Consider the following 27,451-nt stretch of genomic DNA (forward strand, 5'->3'; position numbering starts at 1 on the left):
TCCATCCTCTGAGACAGATTTATGAGCTTTCAAGGTCTATAAGGGGTATGAGCAACTTTGAGACACTCTCAACTCTTTGAAAGTTCTCCTGCGAATCTAATTCGCTTTGTGCGGGGAGGATCTTCGAGATCTTCCATCTCTACCTCTCTTTCCATGTCTATTGGCTCTGAATAGATAGGAACCGCAATTTTTGACACTTGTACATCACTGTCAGTTTTGTTGCTCAGATCGAATTTCTTCGATATCTAATATTTCTCCCACTTGTCTTCTTGAAATAATTCTTATTTCAAGGAAGACACCATCACTAGCAACAACCACCTTGTTCTCTGATTGCTTGTGAAAGAATCCCCTAATATTTCTTTATCCCGTAAAGAAATATTATGTCTGATATGTAAACTTGGTTCTCGAAAACCATTTACGTCAATTTCATATCATTAGATCTTTAAGAAAAGACCACTTTGGAACCATTCCAAACCCATACTATTATGGTGTCTTTTCAGTTTTGACGGAATTTGGTTAGTTAGGATGAACGACCGTGTTTGAGAATATATCCAAGAAAGTGTTCGGAAGATTGTCTTAAACCCATCATTGATCGACTCATGTCTCACATGTTCGATTACTCCCACTAGACTCATCATCCGTATGATGTGTTTGTGGAGGAAGTGGAGGAACTTTTCCTCAACTTCTTTAATGGTCATCGAATTTTGATTCAAATATTTATCATCTCGATTCAATCGAATGACTTATATTGTCGTCAAGTGGATTCAGGTTGACTCTAGTTAGTGTACCAATAGTTTTACGTACATCTGTATGTAAAAAAATTATTAGTTTACTAGTCATTTCTCCCTTTCTAAAAGGTGACTTTGTCAAATGGCCATGTTGAACAAAATTCACATGTGTCGTATGATTCAAAATCATTAGACCTAGAAGTCCACACCATTGGATCTTCTTCATGTGTCCAATGTCAATTTGACCAATGACAAAACATGAGTTGACCTCTTTGAATCCTTTGATTATAGCCTATCGTATCATTGTTAATGGTCTTGGTTTTCTAAGAACCTTTCTTTAATTTAGCACTATTTTAAAACATCTGATGTTTCTAGAAGAACATAATAACGCTTATTAAGTTCTACCTAGATTAGTGTCTAAAAGAAGACTTTGATCCCTTTCAGCATCCTTAGCAACTCTTTGCTTCTGCTCCCTCTTGGATCCTTTCTTCTTTTAGTCAAGTATGTTATTTCCACGAAGGGAATCTACAAAACTTGCTAGATTAACTTAATTAACAAAGATATAAGAATCGGAATTCGTAATTCCTTTTGTCTTCCAGGTACTCAGGGTAGTATCCTTGAATGGCCTAGCCAAACTTTTATGTCAACCCTTTAACCTTTTGAACCATAAAAACTCTTCTTATATTCTTTTGGTTTCTGAATCTTAAGAATGTTTCTTAGATTCACTTTTCCTCAATGTTCTTTTCAAGACGACTTTCTTAGAGGCACCGTCCTCTCCATTCACGACTTCTAGTGGAACTCTTCCTTTAGTTGTCGAATGGTTGTGCATGCATCCATATCATTAATCCCTACGTGAGAGAAGAATTTTATGGATGTTCACAAAAGACTTCGGATAATCATATCCTCAATCGTCTGAAGAAATAATGAACATTAGGAATGAGATATTCTCGGACGTTTTCTTTATTTCGAATTCGAGAACGTTTCTCGGATTCCTTTCCAATCATGAAAATAATTTTCGTTTAATTCCTTCTGAAGGAATGAACGAAGGTTGGAAAACTATTTTCTAATAGTCATATATCCTCTACTTTTAAAAGAAAAATAAAACAAAATCCTAAAACTTAATATCATTGCAAAAACAGTTTTTGCCATATTATTCAATGAAAACCGTCCCCTTTTGAATAATATGATTCCAAGATCCCATTCCTGTAAAGTTAAGCGTACTTTGGCACTGCCCTTAGCTCCACCCTCCTGGGTGAGTAACTCCTTACTGATCATACTCCTATGACTCTTGGTTGATGAATAACACTTATGTGTTCAATTCATCCTTTTGCCTCGAAATCCAAAACTCTTTTGCTGACTCGTTTAGAATAACCATTTAGACATGTAGACCTCTTCATAGGTCTACCCGTATTGTCCCGAGGTAAAAGATGGCACCCTGCTTTGGCATGACCCACCATCGATGAACAAGGGCTCAACAGGTGTCTTAATCTGGGTAGGCATTACTCAAAATTCTTTTTGGGGACTTTTACGTTTTTGTTTGCATGCATTACTGTGAACTCTAACATAATCATACACCACATAAAACGTAAATAAGTAAATGCGCGCGAGAAAATAAATCAAGCAGACATGATCCTAGTATGGCCCCTAACCTAAAAGATCTAATCTTCTTAGGTTCTTGCTTGTTTTGCCTCCGTTCGCCTGGATCTCCATCCTCGAACCTCCATTGAATTCTCCCACTCGAACCACGATCTCATCCTTTGGTTCTTCAATGGACTCTATTGGACCCTTAACTCTAATTACAAGACTCAACGATTCGCAGATCGTATAAAACTTGAAATTAAATTAATTACATCGGGCACCCATCCGTGCTTAAAAACAAGATAGAACAATTCTATGGCCATACTAGAACCCGCATCCACATACATACATACATAATAATATGACACTCATAAAACACTCAAGTATGTATGAGATTCGCTTCCTTAGGTCGAATCTAGGTTTGCTATGTTTTAGATAGTTATTCGAGAGGTACTACCGACATCTCTATGTCTAACGTGCCTTAAGTCTAATTTTCTCAAAATTCTGACTAATGGTTCATTTTGGTTTTATCCTAAAAGATTTTGAAATCCTTTTTGGAAAAACTCCGTTTTAGGCTTTTGGTTGGCCCGGGTCGCTTTCGGAAAAAAAAATATGGTTGAAGTTGGAAGAAGAAAAGTCAAAACCTCCCACTCAAGTAAAGGCCCAAAAAGCCCGTGTCAAACTCTAAAGACTTAAGTCAAACACCCGCGGACCAGTCTCGGTTTGACCCAAAACTTGGCTCGGACAAGTGTTTAGCACCGGCCGGACCGAGAAAACATGTTCCAAACATGTCGGGTACCCCGGTTTGGACGCGTCCTGGCCCTAGGCCAGACGTGCTCCTTGGCCACAGACGCGTCCTAGACGCGTCTTGGTGCATCAGACGCGTCCTAGACGCGTCTGACCAAGTATTGCTCTCTCGGACTTTAAGCCCGAGAAGCCAGGACGTGTCAGACGCGGCTGGACGGTCAGACGCGTCCTAGACGCGGCTGGACGGTCAGACTATGTCTCGGCCTATGGCCGAGACCTTCTGAAACGTCCGAGACCTTCTCGGACTCCCTGTTGCATATGGACTGGGATTCCAGACGCGTCCCAGACGCGTCTGGGATGTCCGAGACCTAGTCTCGGATTTCCAGTCCCACTCGGATTCCGTCTCGGTCCTAGACCGAGACGGACTGGGATTCCAGACGCGTCTGGGCGTCCGAGACTTCATGTCTCGGACTCCCAGTAGGACTCAGACTGGAACTATCCCAGTCCGGTCTTTCCACATCTCGGGACTCTGTTTCCCAAGATGTCCGGACTGGCCAGACGCGTCCTAGACGCGTCCTGGCTGGTCCGGACCGGCAGTTTCTATTTCCAAAATAGAAACTGCCATCCGAGCATGCTGTCTTCTCCCTTTCTCAACCCTAATCTGCTGTTTTTGATGAAAAATCATAAAAAAAAACAGTAGGTTTTGAAAACTTTTTTCAAAAAACTCATTAGCTTTTAAATTCCCTTTTCGAAAACTCTTTTCAAAATCGAAAATTTAAAGTTCTCCCAATTGAAACACTTTCAATTTCTATTCGATTACGTCTAAATCTAATTTAAACTAATCAATTTTATGTCTAAATCCATATTTAAACATAAAACCATCTAATCAATCAAGTTCGAATCTAATTCGACTAGTCAGAGATAGTTTCATGCAACCGGCTCTGATACCACTGATGGGTTTTGTGTATCCTATACACTAACTAGTGTTCTAAGCGGAATCTCAAACATCACATGTTTAACACTAGATTACCCAGGATCATTATGCATAAACTATTCAATGAACTAGAGAGGGATAAATACCTTAACGCGTTTTTCCCTCGAACCATTCCAATCGCATGCAAAGATCGAGAGCTCCAATTGTAGTTCCTCTACTTGAGACACCGAGTGAATAGACTTGATCTCCCTTCCTTTCAGACTGCTAGGACTTACTAGAAGGTTGAGAAGAACTCTTCTTCTTGACTAGATTGATAGAACGGGAGTTTTTCTCTATATTCCTCTCTCTTCAATAGCTGTATATTCAGAGAGAGAGAGAGCTGTATATTTTTCCTTAGAGAAAAATCCACACCTTTTCTGTTCTCAACTGACCCAATATATAGACCAACACTAATTAGAATCTCATTCAGATTAGGTTTTCTATTTTTGGGTCACAGAAAAGATAATTACCAAAATACCCTTTTGGGGTATTTTGATAATCCCCTTAAGTGTGACCGGCCAGGGCAGCCCACCATGGGCCTTATATGGCCGGCCCACTTACTCTGGTCGGCCATCTCATGGCCGGCCCAATGAGCCTTCCTTCTATCTTGTCCCGAATCTCCATTCGGACCCTTTCGGCCTTTCCAGTTGAATCCCATCCAACTTTAGCCAGTTCCCGTCTAGTCAATTCTCTCCGATCAAGTTACCACTCTTATGTGTAACCCGTTGTAGGATCCGGTCTATGTTAGCCGGGAATCAACTCCTTGATCCGACGATCGTAGTTGGCTTCTAGCAAAGCATTACGACCCCTAATTGGACCGGACTGGATGATCTTCACGTGTGGTCATCGTTATCCTAACTGACAAATTGATCGCATTGTCACCTTGGTCGAAGGACACTCCTTCGGAAGGACATCTCCTTCGGACCGAACGGATATATCCTTCAGCCACTTCATCTATGGTCGTCCTTATTAAGGGTAGACCTGGTCCCTCTTTCAATGTCACGCGTGGCATTATACAAGGGGACCCGCTATCCCCATTCCTATTTATTCTGGCCATGGAAGGTCTCAGCAGACTGCTTGACGGTAGCACTACTTCCAACGATTGCATCGGCTTTCCTATTCCCAAATCCAATCTCACCATTAAACATCTGTTGTTCGCTGATGACTGCATTATTTTCGGTCAGAACTCTCTTGATAATATCAATAACCTCATGAATATCCTCGATATTTTTAGCAAAAATTCGGATCAAATGATAAATTACTACAAATCCACTATCTTTTTCTCCAAAAATACCCACCCAAAATTTAAACGTGTAGCGCCCCGACCTTCAAATCGGAGAAACAGACGAGTTAGAACACCGAGCGGATCCAGTGGCTTCATTTGGGATTTGGTTTCGAATACTTATTTTGATTGATTCAGATAGCTCATTAGATAGTTCTCGAAAAGTTATGAATTTTGATTGGTTACTCGTGAAGATCGGACATTGTTTGTCTATCATTTCGTGTTCGACATTTTGTCCGTAATCGAATTTATAAGAGTTGTAGATTTTCTTCATGGTTAGTTGTGCGAGGAGGAAGAAAAGAAAAAAAAAAAGTTAAAGTGGGGGTTATATGGTAATTGATGGGGTTGCATTAGTTGGATTTATATGTGGGACTTGTTTATCAAGCATTTACAAACTTATGGACCTAAACCAAATTGTCACATGGGCACCTTATAAGATACACTTGGCACCCTAAACCTTGGTCTTAAAAACAAAACCAAACCCAACCATCCCACTTCCAGATGACATGAGAGAATCCACCCCACCTGCTTTAATTCCTTCTCCAAGACCCGCAGCAATAGAAAATATAAGGTGGCGCCTATAGCACTACCCTTTGTACCACCTAATCACTTAGTACATCACTTTCCCTCTTTAGTGCACACGTTTCACATGCTTAGTAGCCACGACAACTCCTTCAACTTCATTAAACAGTAAGGGTCACTTATCCCCTTCCATTTCAGAAAACATATGGAGCCGAGAGAAGAGAGAAGGGTGGTGTTTTAATGGTTCGATTTCTTTGTCGTTCATGGTCCGAATTCTATGAAACTTGTTTCAGGTAATTCCACTCGACTTGTTCTACATATTTATCCGTGGGTGCTTCTAAAGGCACCGGGTCAAAAGGCTGTTAGCATCCAGAAATTTTATTGACTTGGGTCAATGGCCATTGACCCGAATTCTCTATAAGCACCTGTTTTTAATGTGGGTGACGTTCACCTTCGTTTGCTTCTTCCATCTTCTTCTTCCAAGTACATAATTTTATTACCCAAAATTGGAATTAAAAAAATACACATCCTTGCACGTTCACCCAAAATTGGACGTTCACCCTTTCTTTGAGGGAATGTCCTTTCAAGTTTTAAATTTTAGGACCAAAAGAATTTATGCTTGCAGGTTTCTCTCCATCACTGCTAAGTGAGACTGAGGAAGAGCTTGTAAATCTTCTTAAAGAGGACAATGAAATCATCAAAGAAGATATTTTGCATGTTTTGGCAGGAGCTGGTGGTTCCCTCCGTGAACATAATTATGTAAGTTTGTAGTTATTCATAATAAACTAAAGTTTCTTACATTAGGTAAGGTTAACATAATTATGTTTGTATTCGTTTGCAGTTCAGTAGATCTTATATTGGAGAGGTTTTGTTTCGAGGATAGTCGAAGGCAGGCCAAGTATGCCATACATGCTCTAGCAGCAATAACGAAAGAGGATGGACTGAAATCACTCTCTGTTATATACAAGGTTTTCTTGATTAGTCTTCACTTAAGTTCATGTAACCATATAGCCTTGTTGGTAATTGCATAAGCATATGCTTCTTAATGGACATGCAGGGGCTTGTTGATATGCTGGACGAGAAGAAACATTTACCTGCTATACTACAGTTACAGGGATGCATTGCACAGACTGCAATGCCAGTTTTTGAAACTAAAGAGAGTGATATCGTTGGGTTTATAAGAAGCAAAATTCTAGAGTGCAGTAATGTATGCTTACAACTTTGAAGACTTGTCCTGTCGTTCTTTTTCATATTGTTCACTAACTAGATCTCTTACACCAGGTAAGAGAGAAACTTTGAAATTGGGAACCCCATGGTAAGAGAAGCTTCGATTTAGATGATCGGGTACTCGGTTTGCTTAGAGAGAGAAACTTTGAAATTGAGATTTCTGGTTGGTTTTGTGAGAGATGGATGGAGAGATTAGGGTTAAGTGAGAAGGGACCGGTGCCTACATAGTTTGTTGGTGCTAATAGAGAAATGAACGGTTGGACGCGGTGCTAACAGAGATGGATGCTAACAGCTTTTTAGCCAGGTGCCTTTAGAAGCACCCTTTATCCGTTTAGAATTTTCTATTTCGTCCGTTTTTGGTGGGTTTACGATAGTTATTTCGATAACTGTATAGTTGGGTCTAATATCTCTTGGGTTCGTAATTTAGAGCTATTTGGGATAGTTATAGTTATATTTCTTCGAATGGTTTGTGTTCAGAAACATGTTTAGAATATTATGGACTATTTTGGGGTGTCTATATATAGACGGGTTGCTGCCGAATTATTTTACGGTTCGAATTTCATATTTGGGCTAGTTTTGGGAATGAATTGGAATAGAAATGGTTACCCGAACTTTGTCATATTTCACATAAATTGACAGTTTGAGTTATAGATTCATATTACTGGGCTTGTTATATGGTTTGTCAGCTCATGAAGACTCGGAAATATAAAATAGAGTTCATGGTTTGTTGCTTGGTTCATAAGGTGTATCAGTTGTTCGATGGAACGTCTCAGTGATCTCTTTAGTGTCGATAAGACATTTCTAGTATAGTTTCATTCATTTTATGCATTCTTGCTCTGCAAGAGGACTATTGACAGTTATGTAACTGTCAAATGACCGTTTTGCCCTTTCATATTTCTGTAGGACTAATGAACTGTAATAGGGAGCTCGAGGAGAAGTGGATCTTAGTCAGGAGCACCATTGGAAGCGAAGAAGAGGTAGGATCCTACGAATCTTACTTGGAGCACGGGTATTTCCCGTTTCACCATTATATATATAGTCATTTTTTCTTCTTTTTATAGTTCTCTAGTTCAATTTATGATATGATATGGTATGATATGTATGTATGTGGTGTACTCTATGTTATGGATGTTTCTCTTTTCAAAACAAATTGGTTTTTCTGAAAAATAATCATATGGAGGCGGAATCGCTTGATCTGTGTGATCGTTTTGTGTGAATTGTAAACACGTGGTAGCGGAATCGCTTGAGCTGCGTGTATAACATGGAAGCGGAATCGCTTGATCTGTGTTACGTGTAATGGTTGTTTTACCATGGACATTGGTTGGTCCCCTTGTTTATTTTATGTTATGGATTAGCCATGAATTATGTCAAGGGTTACACTCGGTGCGTGGCCAGCCGTTTGGTAACGACCATTCTAGTTTACCCGGAATGGGGTCCGGAGAGGATGGGAGTTGGGGTATTCCGATCCTTGGAGTGATTAGGGGACTGACCCAATGCCATGCTTGTTTATTTATTCTGCTAAACCACTGGTGTGTGTGGTTTGAATTCTGTTATGAATGATACTTACAATGTTTTCACCGAAATGAAAGAGGGTGTTTACCCGAGTTTTCTTAATAAGAAAATACTAATTCCCTGAAAGTGGACACTTGTAAAAGCTTGGCTTTAAACAGGATTTACCCTACCTTGAGACATGAGAACGCTCTTCTCCTTTGGGTTGATGGGACCTTTAGGAGGGCTCTGTTCTTGTAGCTTTGGGAGCCTATCAGATCATTTAATACTATTATAGGTTCATGCATATGTTTGGGTATTCTTCGAATGATCAATGAGTTACCTTGCGAGGAAGCGTCAGATCTGGCCGGAGATAGGACGCGCCTTAAGATGAGATAATTGTATCGCCGTGGGTATATGGCTCTGCTACACGACGATGCTCTTATAGTCGTCTGGGTAAGTCATGACATATTCTAAGCGTATCATTGTTTGGGTGAGATTTACTATTCGATACGTATTGAGATCACAAGCCAGCCCGATGGGCGATGATGACGAAGGGAGAGTTACGAAAGCTCTTACCGGGGTATTACGTGGATCCATGTGTACACTGCAGTAGTCAAACGTTTGATAAGGCGCCGCCTGCCTACGCACTAACAAAGGCCGAACGGTTCTTCCTAGCCGAATAGTAGGTGACCCCGACTGAGGGCGTATTCAGTCGTGATCTTGGTAAGCTTGAAGAATTATCTTGCTATATTGCTTTGCTTCGTGTGCATATATATTGATATCTCTGTATATATGTAACACTTATAACTATTGATATATTAAAATGTTGATTTGTGTGGTGCGGGTAGGATGTCTAGGTATCCTACTGAGCTGACCTTCAGGTTATCTCATTCCTATTTGTTGTTGTTCAGTTGCAGGTATTGGTGACCCGGAGTGACATAGTTTACTTCGACGGCTCACATTATGTAAGATTATAATTTCTATTATATTTTCAACATAATCACAACGTTAATATTATATATGTATCATCTAGAATATTTAGGATCGTTCTCTCACTCGTTTGCGATTGTACACATGTAAATAGTATGCACATTATCACTTTTTATTTGAGGCTATTGTTATTTAGAAGTTTGTGAGATATGTATGAATGTTTGACAAGTTTTTCCAGGTTTGATATGTTCAATTTATAGAGGAGATTCTGTCCAAATTCAGTCTCTTCTGTGAACTATTCATAAACATGAATTCAAGTTGTTTTCTCTTTATGAAAACTATTTTGGGTTACATATTTTCCGAGCATATTTTCAAAAGGTTTAAACTATATTTGATTTTCCGCTGTGTTTGTTCTTGATTTGTAACCCGTGATGAGAGTTTTGGCTTGGGTTTATATTTGAAATGGTTTGAGTTAGTATTAGACCGAGTTTCTTTTATAAACTGCCGGACAAACCGTGATTCGGAACACGGGGCGTCTCAAAACGTATGATCATTCGCAATCTCAAAGTTCACCAATCCTCCAACCTAGACAAATACCTAGGCACACACCTTTTTATTGGAGCAAACAAAAAACAAGTCTTCTCCTCGTTGATAACTCAAATCCAAAACAAGCTCTCCAAGTGGCAAACCAACCTTCTCTCCCAAGCTGGCCACTCTATTGTTATCTCCACAATAGCAGCGACCGTTCCCCGATACCAAATGCAATGCTTCGCCATTCCAAAGGGCATAAGCAAACGCATTGAGATCTTACAAAGGTATTTTTGGTAGGGAAAAACTAAATCCATCCACATCATAAAATGGTCTAAAATTTGCCGCCCCCGAAAACTAGGTGGTCTTGGATTCAGACAACCTATTAGCTTGGAGAACTCTGAAGAGCCCAGACACACCGTGGGCTAGGATTTTGAAGTCTAAATACTTCCCCAAAGAGCCTAAACCCAGTTCCGCCAAACAGAATTACTCCTGGTTGTGGAAATCCCTTTTCAAACACTATGATCAGGTATCTAAGCTAACATTTTAGGAGGTTAACAAAGGTACCAAGGTAAACATCTGGAATGATTTTTGGATCCCAGAGCACCCTCCGCCTATCAGCAATGACAGTAACAACGACCTCAAGATGGTATATCAACTAATTGAGAATAATACGTGGAACAAAAATGTTATCTTTTAAATGTTTAACCCTGATATATGTAATGTTATTTTAAGTATAAATTTGCAGGAAGCTCAAGAGGACAATATGAGATGGACATTGAGAAAATCTGGTAACTTCACGATACGATCAATGTATAATTTTTTAAGAAATATCAATCAGGACCATGAATCGATTGAATGGAACTTTATATGGGACATCAACACCATTCCTAGAATCAAACTATTCTTACGGAAATGCTGCACCAATAGTCTACCTGTGAGAGATAGAATTGGGAAATTCATAGGAAACATTACTAATTGTACTTATTGTGACAGTATCGAAACAATTTCACATGTGTTACTACATTGTTCATATGCTAGGCAAATCTGGTTTCATTTTCATGTTCAATCAGATAAAATTGATAACCTCAGCGAATGGATTGCACACTGGAAAGACATGGAGGAAGATCAGGTAATATTATTTTCAAAAATTCTTTATAATATATGGAAGGCAAGATGTGAGAAATTTTTTTCAGGGAAAGAACAATCACCGATGCAGGTTATATCCTCGATAACGAATACAATAACCAGTTTACATATCAATACGAATATCCAACACAATCCAATTGAGCAACAGGGACCCGTCATTGAAAGCAGCTATACTAAAATTAAGGTGGATGCGTCATTCACTAATGTTTATGACCCAGCAGGTTACGGATGTTTCATGCTTGATGACCACTCAAACTTTATTATGGCATTAGCAGACACTATACGGGGTCAGAATTCAGAGGAGTGTGAATGTTTAGCCATTCTCAATGCGCTTCAGTGGGCAGAGGACCTCCAAGTAAAACAGTTAGTCATAGAAAGCGACAATCTGAACCTTATCAACAATCTTAATAGCAGAAGTACGATGATCCACTGGCAGTCAGAGAAGCATCCTGAAGTGATAGGAAAGATTAGAAGCAATTTCGACAACATCTTATTCAAGCACATTCCAAGAAATAACAACAAAGAAGCGGATATGCTAGCAAAATGGGGAAGGAGAAATTAGAAAAGATACATATGGTCCTCGCTACAAGTGCTCGCTTCGGATCTTCCTTAGTTCTTTGTTTTCTTGTTTTATTTTAACAAAAAAAAGAGTTAATTCCTATGTGGCCCCCTACTTTGTGACCAGCTTCCTTTATGGCCCCGTTTTTTTCGTAAATTTAAATATGGCCCCCCTATTTTCAAATAAATGTCATTACTACCCTTCTTAATTCTAAATTTAAAACATTAAAAAAAAGTTATTTCCACCTCACCCCTCATTCTCTCCACCTCATCTCTCCCTACGCCTCACCCCTCTCTCTCTCTCCAACTCACCTCTCTCTCTCTCCAACTCACCTCTTTCTTCTCCAGCGACCTTCAAACTAAAAAAAAAATTTCTCTCTCCTCTCTCTCTCTAAATTATTTTTTTTTAAAAATTTCTTCACTCTCTCTCTCTCTAAAAACTCCGGTGAAGGGACCCCTTCGCCAGAGTTTTTAGAGAGAGAGGGAGAGAGTGGAGAGATTTAAAAAAAAAAAATTAGAGAGAGAGGAGAGCGAATTTCTTTTTTTTTTTTTTAGGTTTGAAGGTAGCCGGCCGAAAAATTTTCCGGCGGCGACCTTGCCGGAGAAGAAAGAGGTGAGTTGGAGAGAGAGAGAGAGGTGAGTTGGAGAGAGAGAGAGGTGAGTTGGAGAGAGAGAGAGGTGAGTTGGAGAGAGAGAGAGAGAGAGAGGGGTGAGGTGTAGGGAGAGATGAGGTGGAGAGAGAGGGGTGAGGTGGAAATAACTTTTTTTAATGTTTTAAATTTGGAATTAAGAAGGGTAGTAACGACATTTACTTGAAAATAGGGGGCCATATTTGAATTTACGAAAATAAAAGGGGTCATAAAATAAGCTGGTCACAAAGTATAGGGGGCCATATAGGAATTAACTCAAAAAAAAAATGATAGTAATTAAGAGAACAAACTAGATATTGTAACAAAAGAAATGTGGTATTTACCTAACTGGCCCTCGAGAATACGATCAGCTTCCCGCCTGACGTGTCCACCTAAGATTCATCAATCTCTATTTTGGTTTTTCTTTCCGTCTTTAGGTCCTCAAGAAAAAGTTCAATTGAGGCCACCACCGAAAAGACACAATCTGACTCATCACTACAGTCTGAATATGATTACCTTTTTCAAGTGTATGAGATTCTGTGTATAGAAATCTAGCCTCCTGCCCTGTTTTATCAACTTTGAATCCAAATTAATCCACCATCTATGTCGAATTGATTACAAGAAGTATTCATGTATATTGTAAGGTTGTTAATGGTCAGAGTTGGGAAATGACTATTGCTTTTTTATTTTCTTTGAAAAACTCATCTCAGTGCATATCTTTTTATTTTGTTATGTAGGTGTAAATTACAGGACCAGCACTACCATTTAGGAGGTCCAAAGCCGTTTATAAATTTGGGCTCCTAATAATTTCTTGATTACTTTATAAAAAATTACAAATGAAAAATGCACTGATATGGACTTGAACCTGGGTTAGTTGGGAGGCAAACAACATGTACACCAATCTACTAACCTATCTATTATGTTTATATATTTAAAGAAACAGTTAAATAAGTCATAACTACTTATTGAGAGACCCTTCAGAATTGGAGTAGGCCAGGACCGCCCCTACTAAATTATCTTGTTTCTATTTGACCTAGATAATTTAAAACCCCATTAATTAGCCATGTTCTCTTTCTCACTTTTGAATAAAATATTCAAATGATTCGCCAACTCTCTTGCTTGTTTATTATCATGTCCGAAATAAATATTAATAAGTTGTTGCATGTTCCATGGTAGTATCTACTCATTTGGCATAAAAATGAGGATATTCTTTGGAGAGATATCTTTATCTTTAATCGAAAGAAGAAGATAAAGAGACCACGAACCTTAGGGAAGCTATTGTTTTTAAAAAGGCTTTGCTCTTGACCCACTGAGTTCTCACTCACTAATAGCTCGTGCAAAAATGATATTTTTTCTGGATAGCTAGGCGGATGGTTTTAGTTGGAGAGCAATGAGCTAGAGAGAGGAAAAAATTGAGTTTGTGTTTCTAGATTGTGCCCTTCTTGGCTCTTGCCTATCAGTCACCTAAAACTTGACCGATAGTTGTATGGGTCAAAATCTGTTTTCACAAGCGCTCCTACCAACTCAAAAAACTACTCTACGCAACTACACCTAAGCATAATAACAATGCACAACTACTCTACGCAACTACACCTAAGCATATTGTGGATAAGCATGCTTGTGGTAATCCTGTCAGGGCGAACATATTTCTCCATGATCGTTCTCCACAATCGTCTTGGATCATCGTCTCTGCTAATAAACTTGTCGCAAACGTTACACTATCCTACATTTAAGATATCAGAGTTTGTAAGAATCAAAACAAACATCAAGTTCAACAATAGACTCTGCAACCTATTGCTACAACTACAATAGTAATTATAACAAATGTTATACCTTGCTTGTATTACAAAAGATTTGCAATATAACGATATTTAAATCTAATTGTTTTACTAATCTGTTACCTATGTAAAATAAGCAGACGAATCTAACCCCACATAACTTAGTCTAAGGTGGATTCTTTGGGGAATAAAAAAAATCTCAGAGGAATAAAGATTTAGTCAATTAAGATTGACTTTAGAGACATATTTAATTTTTAGTCCAAAAATTCTCTACATTATTTTTATCCCCCTAATCTTCATCTTCTCCCACCATGATTTCCATGTGGATCAAGAACTTCAACATTCATAGATGTATCAAACTCAACTAAAAGAACTTACTTTACCATTTGATTCATCTAATGGAAATCTACATGGAAGAAACATGAAGCAAGTCCATCTAAATTTTTAGGTGAAATTAAGAAAGAAAAATAAGTCGAAAATGATATGGATTTCCTAGATTTTCCTTCATGGAATTCAATGGGGTCTCTGTAAATTAGTTTCCCGGAACTCCAAATCGAAAGACTATTGATTTAATTATAGCAGAAAAACCACCATTAACGGCCTTGGCATCTCCATATAAAACGATTGGAATCAAAATTAGGGTTTTCACCAAATCATTTGAGAACAAAGGAATCAAATAGCTTGGCAGCAGATGTAGTAACAAGTAGAAAACAATTAAATTAAAGAAATGGTAAGCATAAAGGAAAACCATTATGAACAATGATGGAATAAATGATCAGTCAATCTTGAAGATTAGGTTTAGAGAAAGAAACTAGGGTTTCCTTTCAAAAGCGGGTAAAACAAACAAAACCAACATTTCATTCTATGATTCTTTTTGTTTTCTTGGGTTCTTCAATTCTATTAGAGAAGTTGAACTATTGGGCAAGCCTAATTGAGGCAGAGACAATAAGAGGGAGATCATGAGAGATGGGGAGAGAGAAAGAACATATAGGAGATGAAGATAAAGGGGTAAAAATAAAAGATCTTATTTTTTGGACCGAAAATGAATATGTCTCCAGTGTCAAACCTTGTTGACCAAAGTCTATATGCCCCGGAGATTTTCTTTTATTTCCCAAAGCCGCGGCCTATTCTAATCTTAAAACTTCTTAGCTCAATGCTTAGACTAGGGGGACAAAATTTATACCATTCTACATGAAAGCAATATGAAGTACAAATTTTCATGTTTCGTAAAAAATGATCAATCAATTATGCTCACTTAAGCATAACGTAAGGCAGTACGCCTTCCAAAGGCACAAAGCAGAACGAAGCGATAAAATCACACTTGGCTATGGCATACATTAGCACGCTATATTACCGTGATTGTATAATCTTTGCTTGTATAGCAAGAAAACAAAGACACACGAAGAGAGAAATATGAGAATTACTGCTATGAATCCAAAGACAAATGAAGCACTATGCCCATGAACGTTTGTTCCATTTCTTTTACAGGTTAAGCCCAAAAACGTTGTGGGTGCCGATAGAACATTTACAGTCAGTAGTACAGCTTTTAGTTGTTCGACAATTGCGGTTTCAACCCCTCATAGTAGTCAGACAGAGTAAACTCTTTCCAAGTTTGATTAAGGTCTGAATTTATCCTCGCAAGTTTTATTAAGGTACTAATTATTGAATAGAGTAGAAGCCACCAAAATGTCAATGAAAGTCACTCATATTTTGGTTGACAAATTTGACTCTCTTTTTACACTAAAAATCACCAAAGTCCATGGATTTGCGAATGCCACTGACATTCACGGACTTTAAAATATTTGCGGCTAAATGTCTCAGATATTTGAAGATTTTGAAATGTTTGTGATTGAAAATCCCCAGATAATCGTGGACTTTGAAATGTCCGTGATCGAATGTGGCAAACATTCACGGACTTTGAAATGTCATCCAAAATCACCATTGACCACCCCTCCCATTGTCTTACATTTACGGCTGTCTCAAATTTGACATCACATTAAAAGACATGAATATCATGGATCATTTGCTACAACATAAAATGGATGCGGCATCTCATCCTCCACTGAATTGGAGTTTTTCTTAGTGAGGGAGAAATTGGTTCAAAAATTAATTCCAACTCAAAGTTTTCTTAAGAAGGGACCCATGTAATTACTAAACACAGGGACGACCCATACAAGCCTATCATTTTTTTTTTTGTTAAACTAACATTGCATTAATGAATAAACGTTATTACAGTAAGTATCAACTAAAATACAAGGAATATTCTTCCACATTTTGTTTTTATTGCGCTTCCTTGCCCATCTAGCTAATTTGTCTGCATTCGAGTTTAATTCTCTTCTTGTGTATTGGAATTGTACCGCTTCGAAGTCTTTTCTGCTTTCTCGGATTTTCCTGATGTGAATCAAGGATTGCCAGTGAATAGTATGGTGTTTGTTGCAAAGATGTTTGATTAGATTGAAATTGTCACTTTCTATGATTATTGATTTGTGATTCTTTGCTTTCGCCCATTCCAATCCGAAAAGGATAGCCATGGCTTCACATTCTTCGCTGTTTCTGGCTCTTCTAGATTTGACTTGCGCTTGTATGAATTTTGTATCAACATCATGAGCTATTATACTAATTCCCACATTGGATGTTATATTTAACAATGAAGCATCAACATTGATCTTAATAAATTCATTAGCCGGAGGTTGCCATTTATCTAGAGATTTTTGTTTGTTTCTCGCAAATTTATTGTTTATTTTCGAGAAGTTTTCTATCATTTGATGATTTTAGGAAGATCATTGATTTCATGTTGAAAGCAGTGATCGCAACGTATTTTCCATAAAATCCAAAGGATAGTAGTAAAGTGTATTTCCTTTTACAAATTTGAAGTAAAAAAATATTTCCTTTTACAAATTTTTTCAAACTTGAAGTAAAAAAAAATATTTCCTTTTACAATTTTTTTTTCAAAAAACTATTTTCTCGAAAAACCTTTTTTTCCTGAAATTTTTCGGCAACTGTTTTCCCTCCGAAAATCGATTCTTCCCCAAATAGCTTTTTTCTTCCGAAACTCGATTTTTTTCACAAACACAAATTTTTTCTTGTGACATTATTTTTTCTCCAAACACGTATTTTTTACCGCAAAATCGTTTTTTCCTCGAATTTTTTTTCTTTCTCGAAACCCGTTTTTTCGATGACCGAAATTTCTTGGAAATTTTTTTCTTACCATTTTTTCTCGAAAAAATATATTTTTCTCTAGAAAAAATTCGGTTTTCATGAAAAAAGAAAATTCAAGAAATCTCCGTTATTGAAAAAACTGGTTTTCGGAATAAAAAAATAATAATTTCGGGAAAAAGGGCTTTCAAGGAAAAAACGGCTTTCGCTAAAAACTATTTTTGAATTTTCTTTTTGTGGAAATTCTCGAAAAAATAAATTTATAAAGAAAACGAAGGGTTCCCGAATGAAACGATATTTGAAAAAAAAAAAACGGTTTTGAAAAAACGAGTTTCGGGAACATGGTTCTTCAATATTTTTCTGAAAGAGGCGTTTTCGTAGATCCTTATTAGTTACCAAAAAAAATTACTTGGATTCATGAATCTGCGGATTCATGATTCCGTCATCCAAACACACCATTAGGTAAGTTCTTATAGTTGAGAAGAAATATTTATATTCCTATCAAGAATTTAAATCTTATGTAAGTTATAGAAAATCTTTCTTTTTAAGTTAGAAAATATAAAAAAATTTAGGTAAGTTCCACAAAACCTTTTTTTATGTAAGTTCCAGAAAATCTTTTCTTTTTAGGTTAGAGAAAATTTTCAAACTAATTTAATTTGAAGAGAGCGAGGCAGAGATGAATATAGAAAGATAGATGGGCATAGATAAAGATGGATGCATATAGACGTATAGTCGTATAGAGAGAAAGGGAGAGAGAGAGATGGGTACAGAGAGAGATGGGTATAGAGAGAGGTCAGTGCCGACCTTAACTTTTGGAGAGCCCTAGGCAAACGTATAGACGGAGCCTCCTACAGTACATATTAGTCTTTGTCTTTGTTATGAGTTTGTTTGTTAGGAGTATCAATTAAGGTGTGTCACCACTTTAACTTTAATTGGTTTCACTAAACTACATATTAGTAAAACATTTGTTTATTTATTGCCACTTTTAAAAGGAAAAAATTATTAAAAAAATGATGTATCTCACAGGAGTCGAATCTTAGACCGTAAGTTCTTTAACCAGTTACTCATCCAACTCTACTGCTCAAACAAACCTAATATATGTTATATAAATTTGGGCTCCCTAAGCGGCCGACCGCCTAGGCCCAGGGCCTACCCTAAGAGAGGTAGATGGGTTTAGAGTGAGAGATGGTTATAGAGAGATAAAAATGGGTAGAGGTAAATAGAGAGGGATGCGACTAGAAAGAAGGGAGAGGGAGTTACCAGCTTGTTTAGGTACAGATCTGTCACACGACCATGAACTTGAGATTTTGACAAAATTTGCTGGAGAATGCAGTGAATTGAGTCAATCAACAACTAGTTTCCCCATTTTTAAAAAGAAAGAGGAAGAAGAAAATAAAATTAATGGAGGGTTGGCCGGTTGCCCGGTTGGCCGGTCGGTCGACCGCCATCGACAACTTTTTAGATGTCGGAGGAAAAGGAAAGATAAATGAACATTGTTTTTTTTAGAAAATGGGTAACTAAGGAAACTAAAAAAATCACAAGTTAAAGTTAACTGATGGTCTTAAAAAAAAGGAGGCATTGTTGACATTACAGAACGCAAGAGTCCAAAAAGGAAGCTGGACACAAACTAGGGGCCAAAAAGGAAATACCCCTTATTTTTTCACAAAACAAATAAAAAAATGTCAAGTCAAAATATTATTTGTACGTTAATGGGTTTGTCAAATACAAAGGATAAGATGTATAACCATTTTTTTTTGTACAAAACAAGAAAATGCATTAGTCTAAATGTTATGTTTCAGTTAACGTGTTTGTCAAAAGCGAAAGAAAAAGTGAAAAACACATTTATTCTTCACAGTATAAACTTACAAAATGCATTAGCCAAGATATAATTTGTGTGTTAATGTGTTTGTCTAGTACAAAGGGTAATATGCATAACATTTTAGTATTTACACAAGACAAATATAAAATGTATTAGCCTAAATGTTTTTTTGTCAAAAACAAAAGAACAAATGCATAAATCTTTCAGGTAAATCGATTTAATGCTTTACCCAAAATATTAGTGCCAATCAATGTATTTGTCAAATACAAAATGCAAAACATAATTGCAAACAATTTTTTAGCATAACGAATTTGTACATACATATCACTATTGATCCTAAGCATTTAGAAATTATTGAGATCAAACTAAGATTTGTTTAGATTTTTTTTTAATTCTTTTTTCACGTTGATTTGGGCGGGAATTGTTGTATGGAAAATTCAACCAGAATTCTCATTTTCAGAGTAAAATGGTCTCTTCACTAAATAGATATTTTTTGGATTAGTTTTCAAAACTGGGTCTAGTTTCCTATTATTATGGCCTTTGAGCTTAAAACCAACGGCACTTATGAACATGCTCAAGCTATAAATTACTATTTTCACAAAATTTGTCTTACAATCTAGCCTGGCCTGATAAATCCTAAACCCCCCACTCATATTCCAAAGTGGGTTCTTTTGGGGATACAATTTTAGTTGGAGCTCAAAGATTTCGGTCAATCTAGTATATCCCAATTAACTAGGGGACAAATTGATTATAATTCTGAAACTCAACATGGTTCTTTTTTGTCACACACAACCCAACTATACGGGAAAAAAACCAAAAAGTCCAATATTTGACATGTTCACCAAACCCAATCAAGCTCAACTAGCCCGCTGGATGGGTCAGGCTCCGGTAAGAGAGCGTACCTTGTGTCCTGTCTATGCCCGACCCAGAGTAATGAGTCGAACCCCATCATTTACTTCAGAAAAATTTGATGTGTGGCTTGTGTTTTTTTTTCCGAGAAATTTGGTCAAAACTCCTTGAAAAATTTGAACTTTGGTTAAAAAATATCAGTCAATCTTTTTTAGATTTCTATTCTCTGAGTACTTTTTTAATTTGCAACACCTTGTGACAGCTTTGCAACGCCTTGCGACAACTTTGCCACGCCTTGCGACAACTTTACAACTACTTTGCAACAGCTTTGGAGCACTTTGCAACACCTTACAACAGCTTTGTCTTAACATATCTCACCCGACTCACTTTGGTCCACCTACAGCAACCGGATATCACACACAAGGATCAACATGACTCGGTCAACTAACAACTTAGATTTGTATCTCATTGTATCTCTATAATATCTCCAATTACTTTCCTATATATACCAATGTAAACTGATTTATATCAATACCAGACAATTAATTTTGAATTGGTTTTCCCTCCTTCATCACTCGGTTTCATCCTCTCTCTGAATCTTGATCTCTTTCAGTTCATAATAGACCATTTCGGCCTATTATATCACTCCCGTTCTCTGATTATTGATATGGTATAAGAGCTATACCGATTTTTTCTTGAAATGACTTCTTCACAAGCTTCGGATATCAATGCTTCCGCCTCGCAAACATCTCCTTTGTTTGACGTTCACCACTCTGACTCTCCCACGACTGTATTAATCACAATATTAGTTTCTGGTGATAACTATGCTTCATGGTCTCGAGCCATGAAGATGGCCCTTCGTGCGAAGAACAAGTTCGTTTTCCTTGATGGAACGATTCCTCGTCCCACCTCTACAGATGTGTTACATTCATGGGAGCGTTGTAATGATTTAGTCACTAGTTGGCTTCTGACCTCGGTTGATCCCGATATTCGTCAATCCATTTTGTATGATGAAAGTGTTGCAGAAATATGGCACAACTTACATGAGTGGTTCCATCAAACCAACGCTCCAAAGATTTTTCAACTAAAACGCGCCATTTCATGTTTGAAACAAGATGGTTCTGATGTTTCTGCTTATTTCATGCGTCTTAAGTCTCTACAAGATGAACTCAACTCTTTGAATGTCGTCGAACCTTCTATCTGCGGACATGGTAAGTCTTTTTTTGAAAGTTACAATCAAGACTGTGCAATGGAGTTTCTCCAAGGTTTACATGAAAGATTTTCCGCAATACGTAGTCAAATCCTACTTATGGAACCTTTTCTTTCGATTCTTCGAATACACAGCTTCGCTAAACAAGAAGAGATTCAACAAAACTTCTCTTATGACTCATCTATGGGCAATGAATCCACTGCCCTAGCTGTCCATAACAATGGCTTTGGTTCTTTCAATAAAACCGATAATTCTGACCGTTTCGATCAAACCCTACTGCTGCCTCCGTCCAATCTGTTCCTGATTCCACGAAGGTGCCCCTAGCGAAAACAATGTCAGCCAAACAATACGCCCACATATGCAACATGTTGGCCCAACAACGTCCGTCTGAGGGCACCTCCACTGATGCTCCTTCAACCGGGTCTCCTGCCCAACACGGCCAAGATCCACCTATTGACCTAACAGGTTCGTTTCCTCTCTCATCTACATAGGTCATTGACTCGGGTGCCTCTAAAAACATATGTTCGGGCATTTCTCTTTTCTCTACATACTTTCGGGCACCTCCGAATTATTTTGTACGATTGTCGGACGACTCTCGTATTAAAGTTTTACATATTTGATCGATTTATTTTACAAATAATTTGTATCTCCGTAATGTTCTTCACATTTCGTCTTTCAAGTTTAATTTAATTTCGTTTTCCGAAACATCACGTTCACTTTCATGTGATATTTATTTCAATTCTCACTCATGTGTCTTTCAGGACCCAGTGACGGGAAAGACGATTGGACGTGGTGATCCTAGAGACGGCATATATTATCTTCGCACGGAGCCTAGAATTTTGTTTTTCGCTTTTTCTAAGTGTAGTTCCGATTCAAATTTATGGCATCATTGTTTAGGTCATCCTTGTCTTTCACGTTTTAATTATTTAATAAGGAATATCTCTTGTATTTCCATTAGTTCAATCAATAAATCTTCGTGTGATGTTTGTTCTTTGTCGAAATTATCTTGTTTACCTTTTCCTATTAGCCCCTCTATTTCTTCTTCAATTTTTGAATTATTACATGTGGACTTATGGGGGCCTTTCACCATTCCCTATCTCTCTGGAAATCGATTTTTTCTCACTCTTGTCGACGATTTTTCAAGATGTTCATGGGTTTTCTTTTTATCTTCAAAATCCGACACTAAGAAAATTCTTTTCAATTTTCTAATTATGTTAAAAATCACTTCAATACCTCCATTAAAACACTACGTTCCGGCAATGGAAAGGAGTTCTTAAATAATGAGGTTCGTTCTTGGTTACATTCTAACGGTATAACTCATCAACGTTCATTCCCATATACACCCCAACAAAATGGGGTGGTCGAAAGGAAGCATCGTTACATGTGGACTTATGGGGGCCTTTCACCATTCCCTCTCTCTGGAAATCGATTTTTTTCTTACTCTTGTCGACGATTTTTCAAGATGTACATGGTTTTCTTTTTATCTTCAAAATCCGACACTAAGAAAATTCTTTTCAATTTTTCTAATTATGTTAAAAATCACTTCAATACCTTCATTAAAACACTACGTTCCGACAATGGAAAGGAGTTCTTAAATAATGAGGTTCGTTCTTGGTTACATTCTAACGGTATAACTCATCAACGTTCATGCCCATATACACCCCAACAAGATGGGGTGGTCAAAAGGAAGCACCGCCACATATTAGAAGTTGCTCACTCTCTTAGGTTTCAGGCACATCTTCCTTTTGAATTTTGGGCTGAATGTATCTTAACTGTCATCTACATTATAAATAAATTAACCACACCGTTACTTAAAGGCCTATCGCCTCATGAAAAATTACTGGGTTCTCCGCCTTCTCTAACTCACCTTAGGGTCTTCGGATGTCTTTGTTTTTCAAGAAATCGTTCTTCTAAAAATAAAATGGAACCACGCTCCATTTCTGGACTTTTTTTTCGGGTATCCCCATGGTCAAAAGGCTACAAAGTGTATTGTCTTTCCACTCGTAAGATCATCGTCTCACGTGACGTCTTATTCCACGAAACTCGTTTTCCCATGTCCACTTTTTCTCTGTCTCGTCCTTCGCAACCTTCCTCACGACATTTTATATCCATTCCCTCGTTGACCTTCCTCCAGGCAAAAGGCCCATTGGTTACAAATGGGTATACAAAATCAAACATCGGTCCGACGGTTCAATTGAACAATACAAGGCTCGCTTAGTGGCTGAAGGCTACACCGAAATTGAAGGATTGGATTATACAGACACCTTTGCTGCTGTTGCTAAACTGGTTACTGTCAGAGCTCTTTTGTCTATAACTACTATTCAAGGTTGGACTCTCCACCAACTTGATTTAATAATGTCTTCCTTCAAGGTGATCTTCAGGAAGAAGTTTTCATGAAATTACCACCCGGTTTTTCCACTAAGGGAGAGCACCGTGTTTGCAAACTTAATAAATCACTTTATGGTCTGAAACAGGCCTCTCGGCAGTGGTTCTCCAAATTTTCTTTTGTCTTACTTCAACATGGTTTTGTTGAATCCTTCGCCGATTATTCATTATTCACATACTCGAATGGTCCTCACTTTCTCTATGTCTTTGTCTATGTCGATGACATTATCATCACTAGTAATAATGACAAGGTCATTTCCTCTTTAAAGAATTTTCTCGATTTATCATCACTAGTAATAATGACAAGGTCATTTCCTCTTTAAAGAATTTTCTCGATAAAACTTTATCGCTTAAAGATCTTGGTTCACTTAAATACTTCCTTGGTATCAAAGTTTTCCGTTCTTCTAAAGGTATTTTTTTTATGCCAACGACGCTACACTCTTGACATTCTTGAAGATTCTGGACTTACTGCTTCTCGTCCTTCTTCTTTTCCTATGGATCAAAAACTTCGATTTAATCCTGATGATGGTACAATCCTTCCTGATCCAACATCTTGTCGTCGTCTTATTGGACGTCTTATTTATCTCACCGTGACCAGACTTGACATTACTTTTGCAGTCAACAACTTAAGTCAATTCATGCAGTCTCCTCGCAGCTCTCACCTCGATGCTTCTCATAAAGTTCTCCGTTACTTGAAAGGTTCTTTCAGTAAAGGTATTTTTTTTATCATATTCCAGCTCACTTCACGTCTCTGGTTACAGTGACTCTGATTGGCCTGGATGTCTTACCTCTACGAAATCAACTACTGGTTATATTACACTTCTTGGCACTAGTCCACTGTCTTGGAAATCTAAAAAGCAATCTACGATTTCTTGTTCTTCGGTTGAGGCCGATTATAGGGCCTTAGCCTCTCTCACTTGCGAGCTTCAATGGCTCAAATTTCTCCTTCATGATCTTGGTGTTCCCCACCATGAACCCATGAGCGTCTTTTGTGACAACAAACTACACTCCACATTGCCAACAACCCTGTCTCCTACGAAAGGACAAAGTACATAGAGATTGATTGCCATCTGGTTCGTGAGAAGATAAAGACGAAATTGATCGCTCCACGTTACACCCCGACTACTGAACAACTTGCTGATATTTTCACGAAGCCGCTGGGTGAAGATACTCTTCAACATATCATTGGCAAGTTGGGCATCTCTAATCTTTCTGCTCCAACTTGAGGGGGAGTCTTAACATATCTCACCCGACTCAAGGTCCACCTACACCAACCGGATATCACACACAAGGATCAACATGACTCGGTCAACTAACAACTTAGATTTGTATCTCATTGTATATCTATAATATCTCCATTTACTTTCCTATATATATACCAATGTAAACTGATTTACATCAATACCAGAGAATTAATTTTGAATTGGTTTTCCCTCCTTCATCACTCGGTTTCATCCTCTCTCTGAACGATCTCTCTCACTTCATAATAGACCATTTCGGTCTATTATATCACTCCCATTCTCTGATTATTCATACCTTGCAACACCTTACAATAGATTTGCAATGCGTTGCAATGCCTTGCAACACCTTTGTAAAACATATTAGATTTTTAACCAGACAAAATAAAAAAATTTGGGCTTTTTAACAAAAAAATACAAAATTTAAGTTTTTAACGAAAAAAAATATAACTTGTCTTTTTAACTAAAAATATTTTAAAATTGGGTCTTTGGACCAATTTCCGGTTTCTTTAATGGTTTCATCTTTTTAGAGGATTTCGATTCAAATATTTGGTCACATAGTGCTTTCATCCATTTTATTACAAGTTGGTGTCTTTCAATTTAGTTTCACCTTAATTCTCCATAGGTTGTTCGAATTTTTATTATATTTTGTTTATATTGTTTTGGGTTGTCAATTTTAGATTTACTTGTACTAATCAATAATCACGTGTGACCATACTAAATGGCAATGGCAGAGCTAGGGTTTAAAGTGACACATGACATAATCTAAATTTGTTATAAATTAAAGCAAGCGCTAGAAAAAAAAATCTTGATCCATGAAGCTTGATAGTGTTTGGAAGATGCAATGTTTAGTGTAAATACAATTGGTTAACAATGTTAATCACCTAGCTGTGTATCTTAATGTTTTTCTTCCAAGGCCTATCGATAATTTAGAAAGCTACAACTTTTCTAGACCCTAAGAACCATGGTTTCCTAACAAATACTTAAATTTTAGAGATTATCGTTAATGCAGCTTTGTCATCCTTATGACTTCATAGTAAGTGTAGTACAACTTTATTTCGTTAGAAGCCTATGGTTTTAGTTAAGGCGTACAATGTTAGAGATCCACTCCACTCGGTTTATCCGAGTGGATTAGGACGAACATTGAAGCTATAGGAATCCATATAGGATTAGGATTGTTATCATTATCGGATTCCTAATACAACTCCTAATAGGATTATTGTATAGATAAACATGTAATATAGTATCTTATATACTTAAAACTCTTATTATGAATCCTATATATATGGATCAAACTCAATGTTGTAATCATCAAGTTGTAAAGTAATAACAAGGTTTTTACCTAGCTCTCACTCTCCCTCTCACTCGATCATCACTATCACCACTCGGTTTCATCCGAGTTGCCTTTGCAACAGTCCCTCGATCTTCAACCGAGACGATCATCAAATCGTTCTCGGCTTCACCGAGAATCCCACAGTGCACTCTCGGTTATACCCGAGAGTTACACTGCTCCAGCTCGGCTATACCCGAGAGGAACTTCAAGGTTCACTCGGTCTCACCGAAGTGTTATCTCTCTCGGCTTCTACACATCCGTCTTCCTCGAGTTTCATCGAGTTGTTTACTTCAAGGTTTAAACCTTCTCACATGGTATAAGAGCCTAAAGAATTCAATTTTTTTTTTTAAAGATGACTACTCCCGAATCTTCGGAGATCTCTCAAATTCATCCTAACACTAATAGTGGGCCGTTTGATGTTCACCACTCGGATTCTCCTACTACTATTCTCATCACACCGCTTCTAACCGGTGACAATTACTCCTCATGGTCGCGAGGAATGACTAAGGCCTTAAGGGCTAAAGCTAAACTTGGTTTCGTTGATGGAAGCATTGAAAAACCCACCGATCCTAAAGAATTAGAATTATGGGGACGATGTAATGATCTCGTCTCTAGTTGGCTCATCAATTCCGTTGCTCCACCTCTTCGCGATTCAATCTTATATGATGAATCGGCCTTTGATATATGGCACAATCTATATGATCGCTTTCACCAACGCAATGCTCCCAAAATATTCCAATTGAAGAGAGCAATTTCTTGTCTCAAACAAGATAATTCCGACGTTTCTACAAATTTTACCCATCTCAAGGCCTTACAAGATGAACCAATTCCTTGATTATCACCGAGCCTTGTACATGTGGTCATGGTCGTTCTTTACTTGAACGTACTAATCAAGATAGAGCCATGGAGTTTCTTCAAGGGCTTAACGATAGATTTTCATCTATTCGTACTCAAATTTTATTGATTGAACCTTTTCCTTCGATTCTTCGAATCCATTCACTTATTAAACAAGAAGAGGTTCAACAAAACTTGGTCACTCCTATGACTATTGATTCCAACAATGCGGCACTTGCCGTTGGAAGCAACGAGTACAATCAAACTCGTTTTAACGGATCCGAGAGGCAACGGACTAAACGCCCTCGACCCTTTTGTGACAATTGCAAGATTCATGGTCATGATGTCACCTCTTGCTATAAACTCCATGGGTACCCACCAAATTATGGACAAAGAAACCGGAACCGAAACCGCCAAAACACCATCAACCTCTCGGTTTCGGACCAAACGGGCCAGGGGGTGCCTCCAGCAACTTCTTTCACCAATGAACAATATCAAGGGATTTTG

At 37.7% G+C, this 27,451-nt stretch overlaps 1 protein-coding gene across 1 annotated transcript; it reads left to right on the plus strand.

Moving 5' to 3' along the window:
• The first annotated feature begins 20,644 nt into the window (after positions 1-20,644).
• On the plus strand, positions 20,645-21,478 carry LOC147557934 (uncharacterized). Its single transcript, XM_086658962.1, has one exon. The coding sequence runs from the start codon at positions 20,645-20,647 to the stop codon at positions 21,476-21,478; it is 834 nt and encodes a 277-aa protein (XP_086515088.1).
• The last annotated feature ends 5,973 nt before the right edge of the window (positions 21,479-27,451 follow it).

This window comes from Eschscholzia californica, unplaced genomic scaffold, assembly GCF_041429995.1.
Source record: "Eschscholzia californica isolate CP2 unplaced genomic scaffold, dmEscCali1.0.p SCAF_2, whole genome shotgun sequence".
NCBI classification, from domain to species: Eukaryota; Viridiplantae; Streptophyta; class Magnoliopsida; order Ranunculales; family Papaveraceae; genus Eschscholzia; species Eschscholzia californica.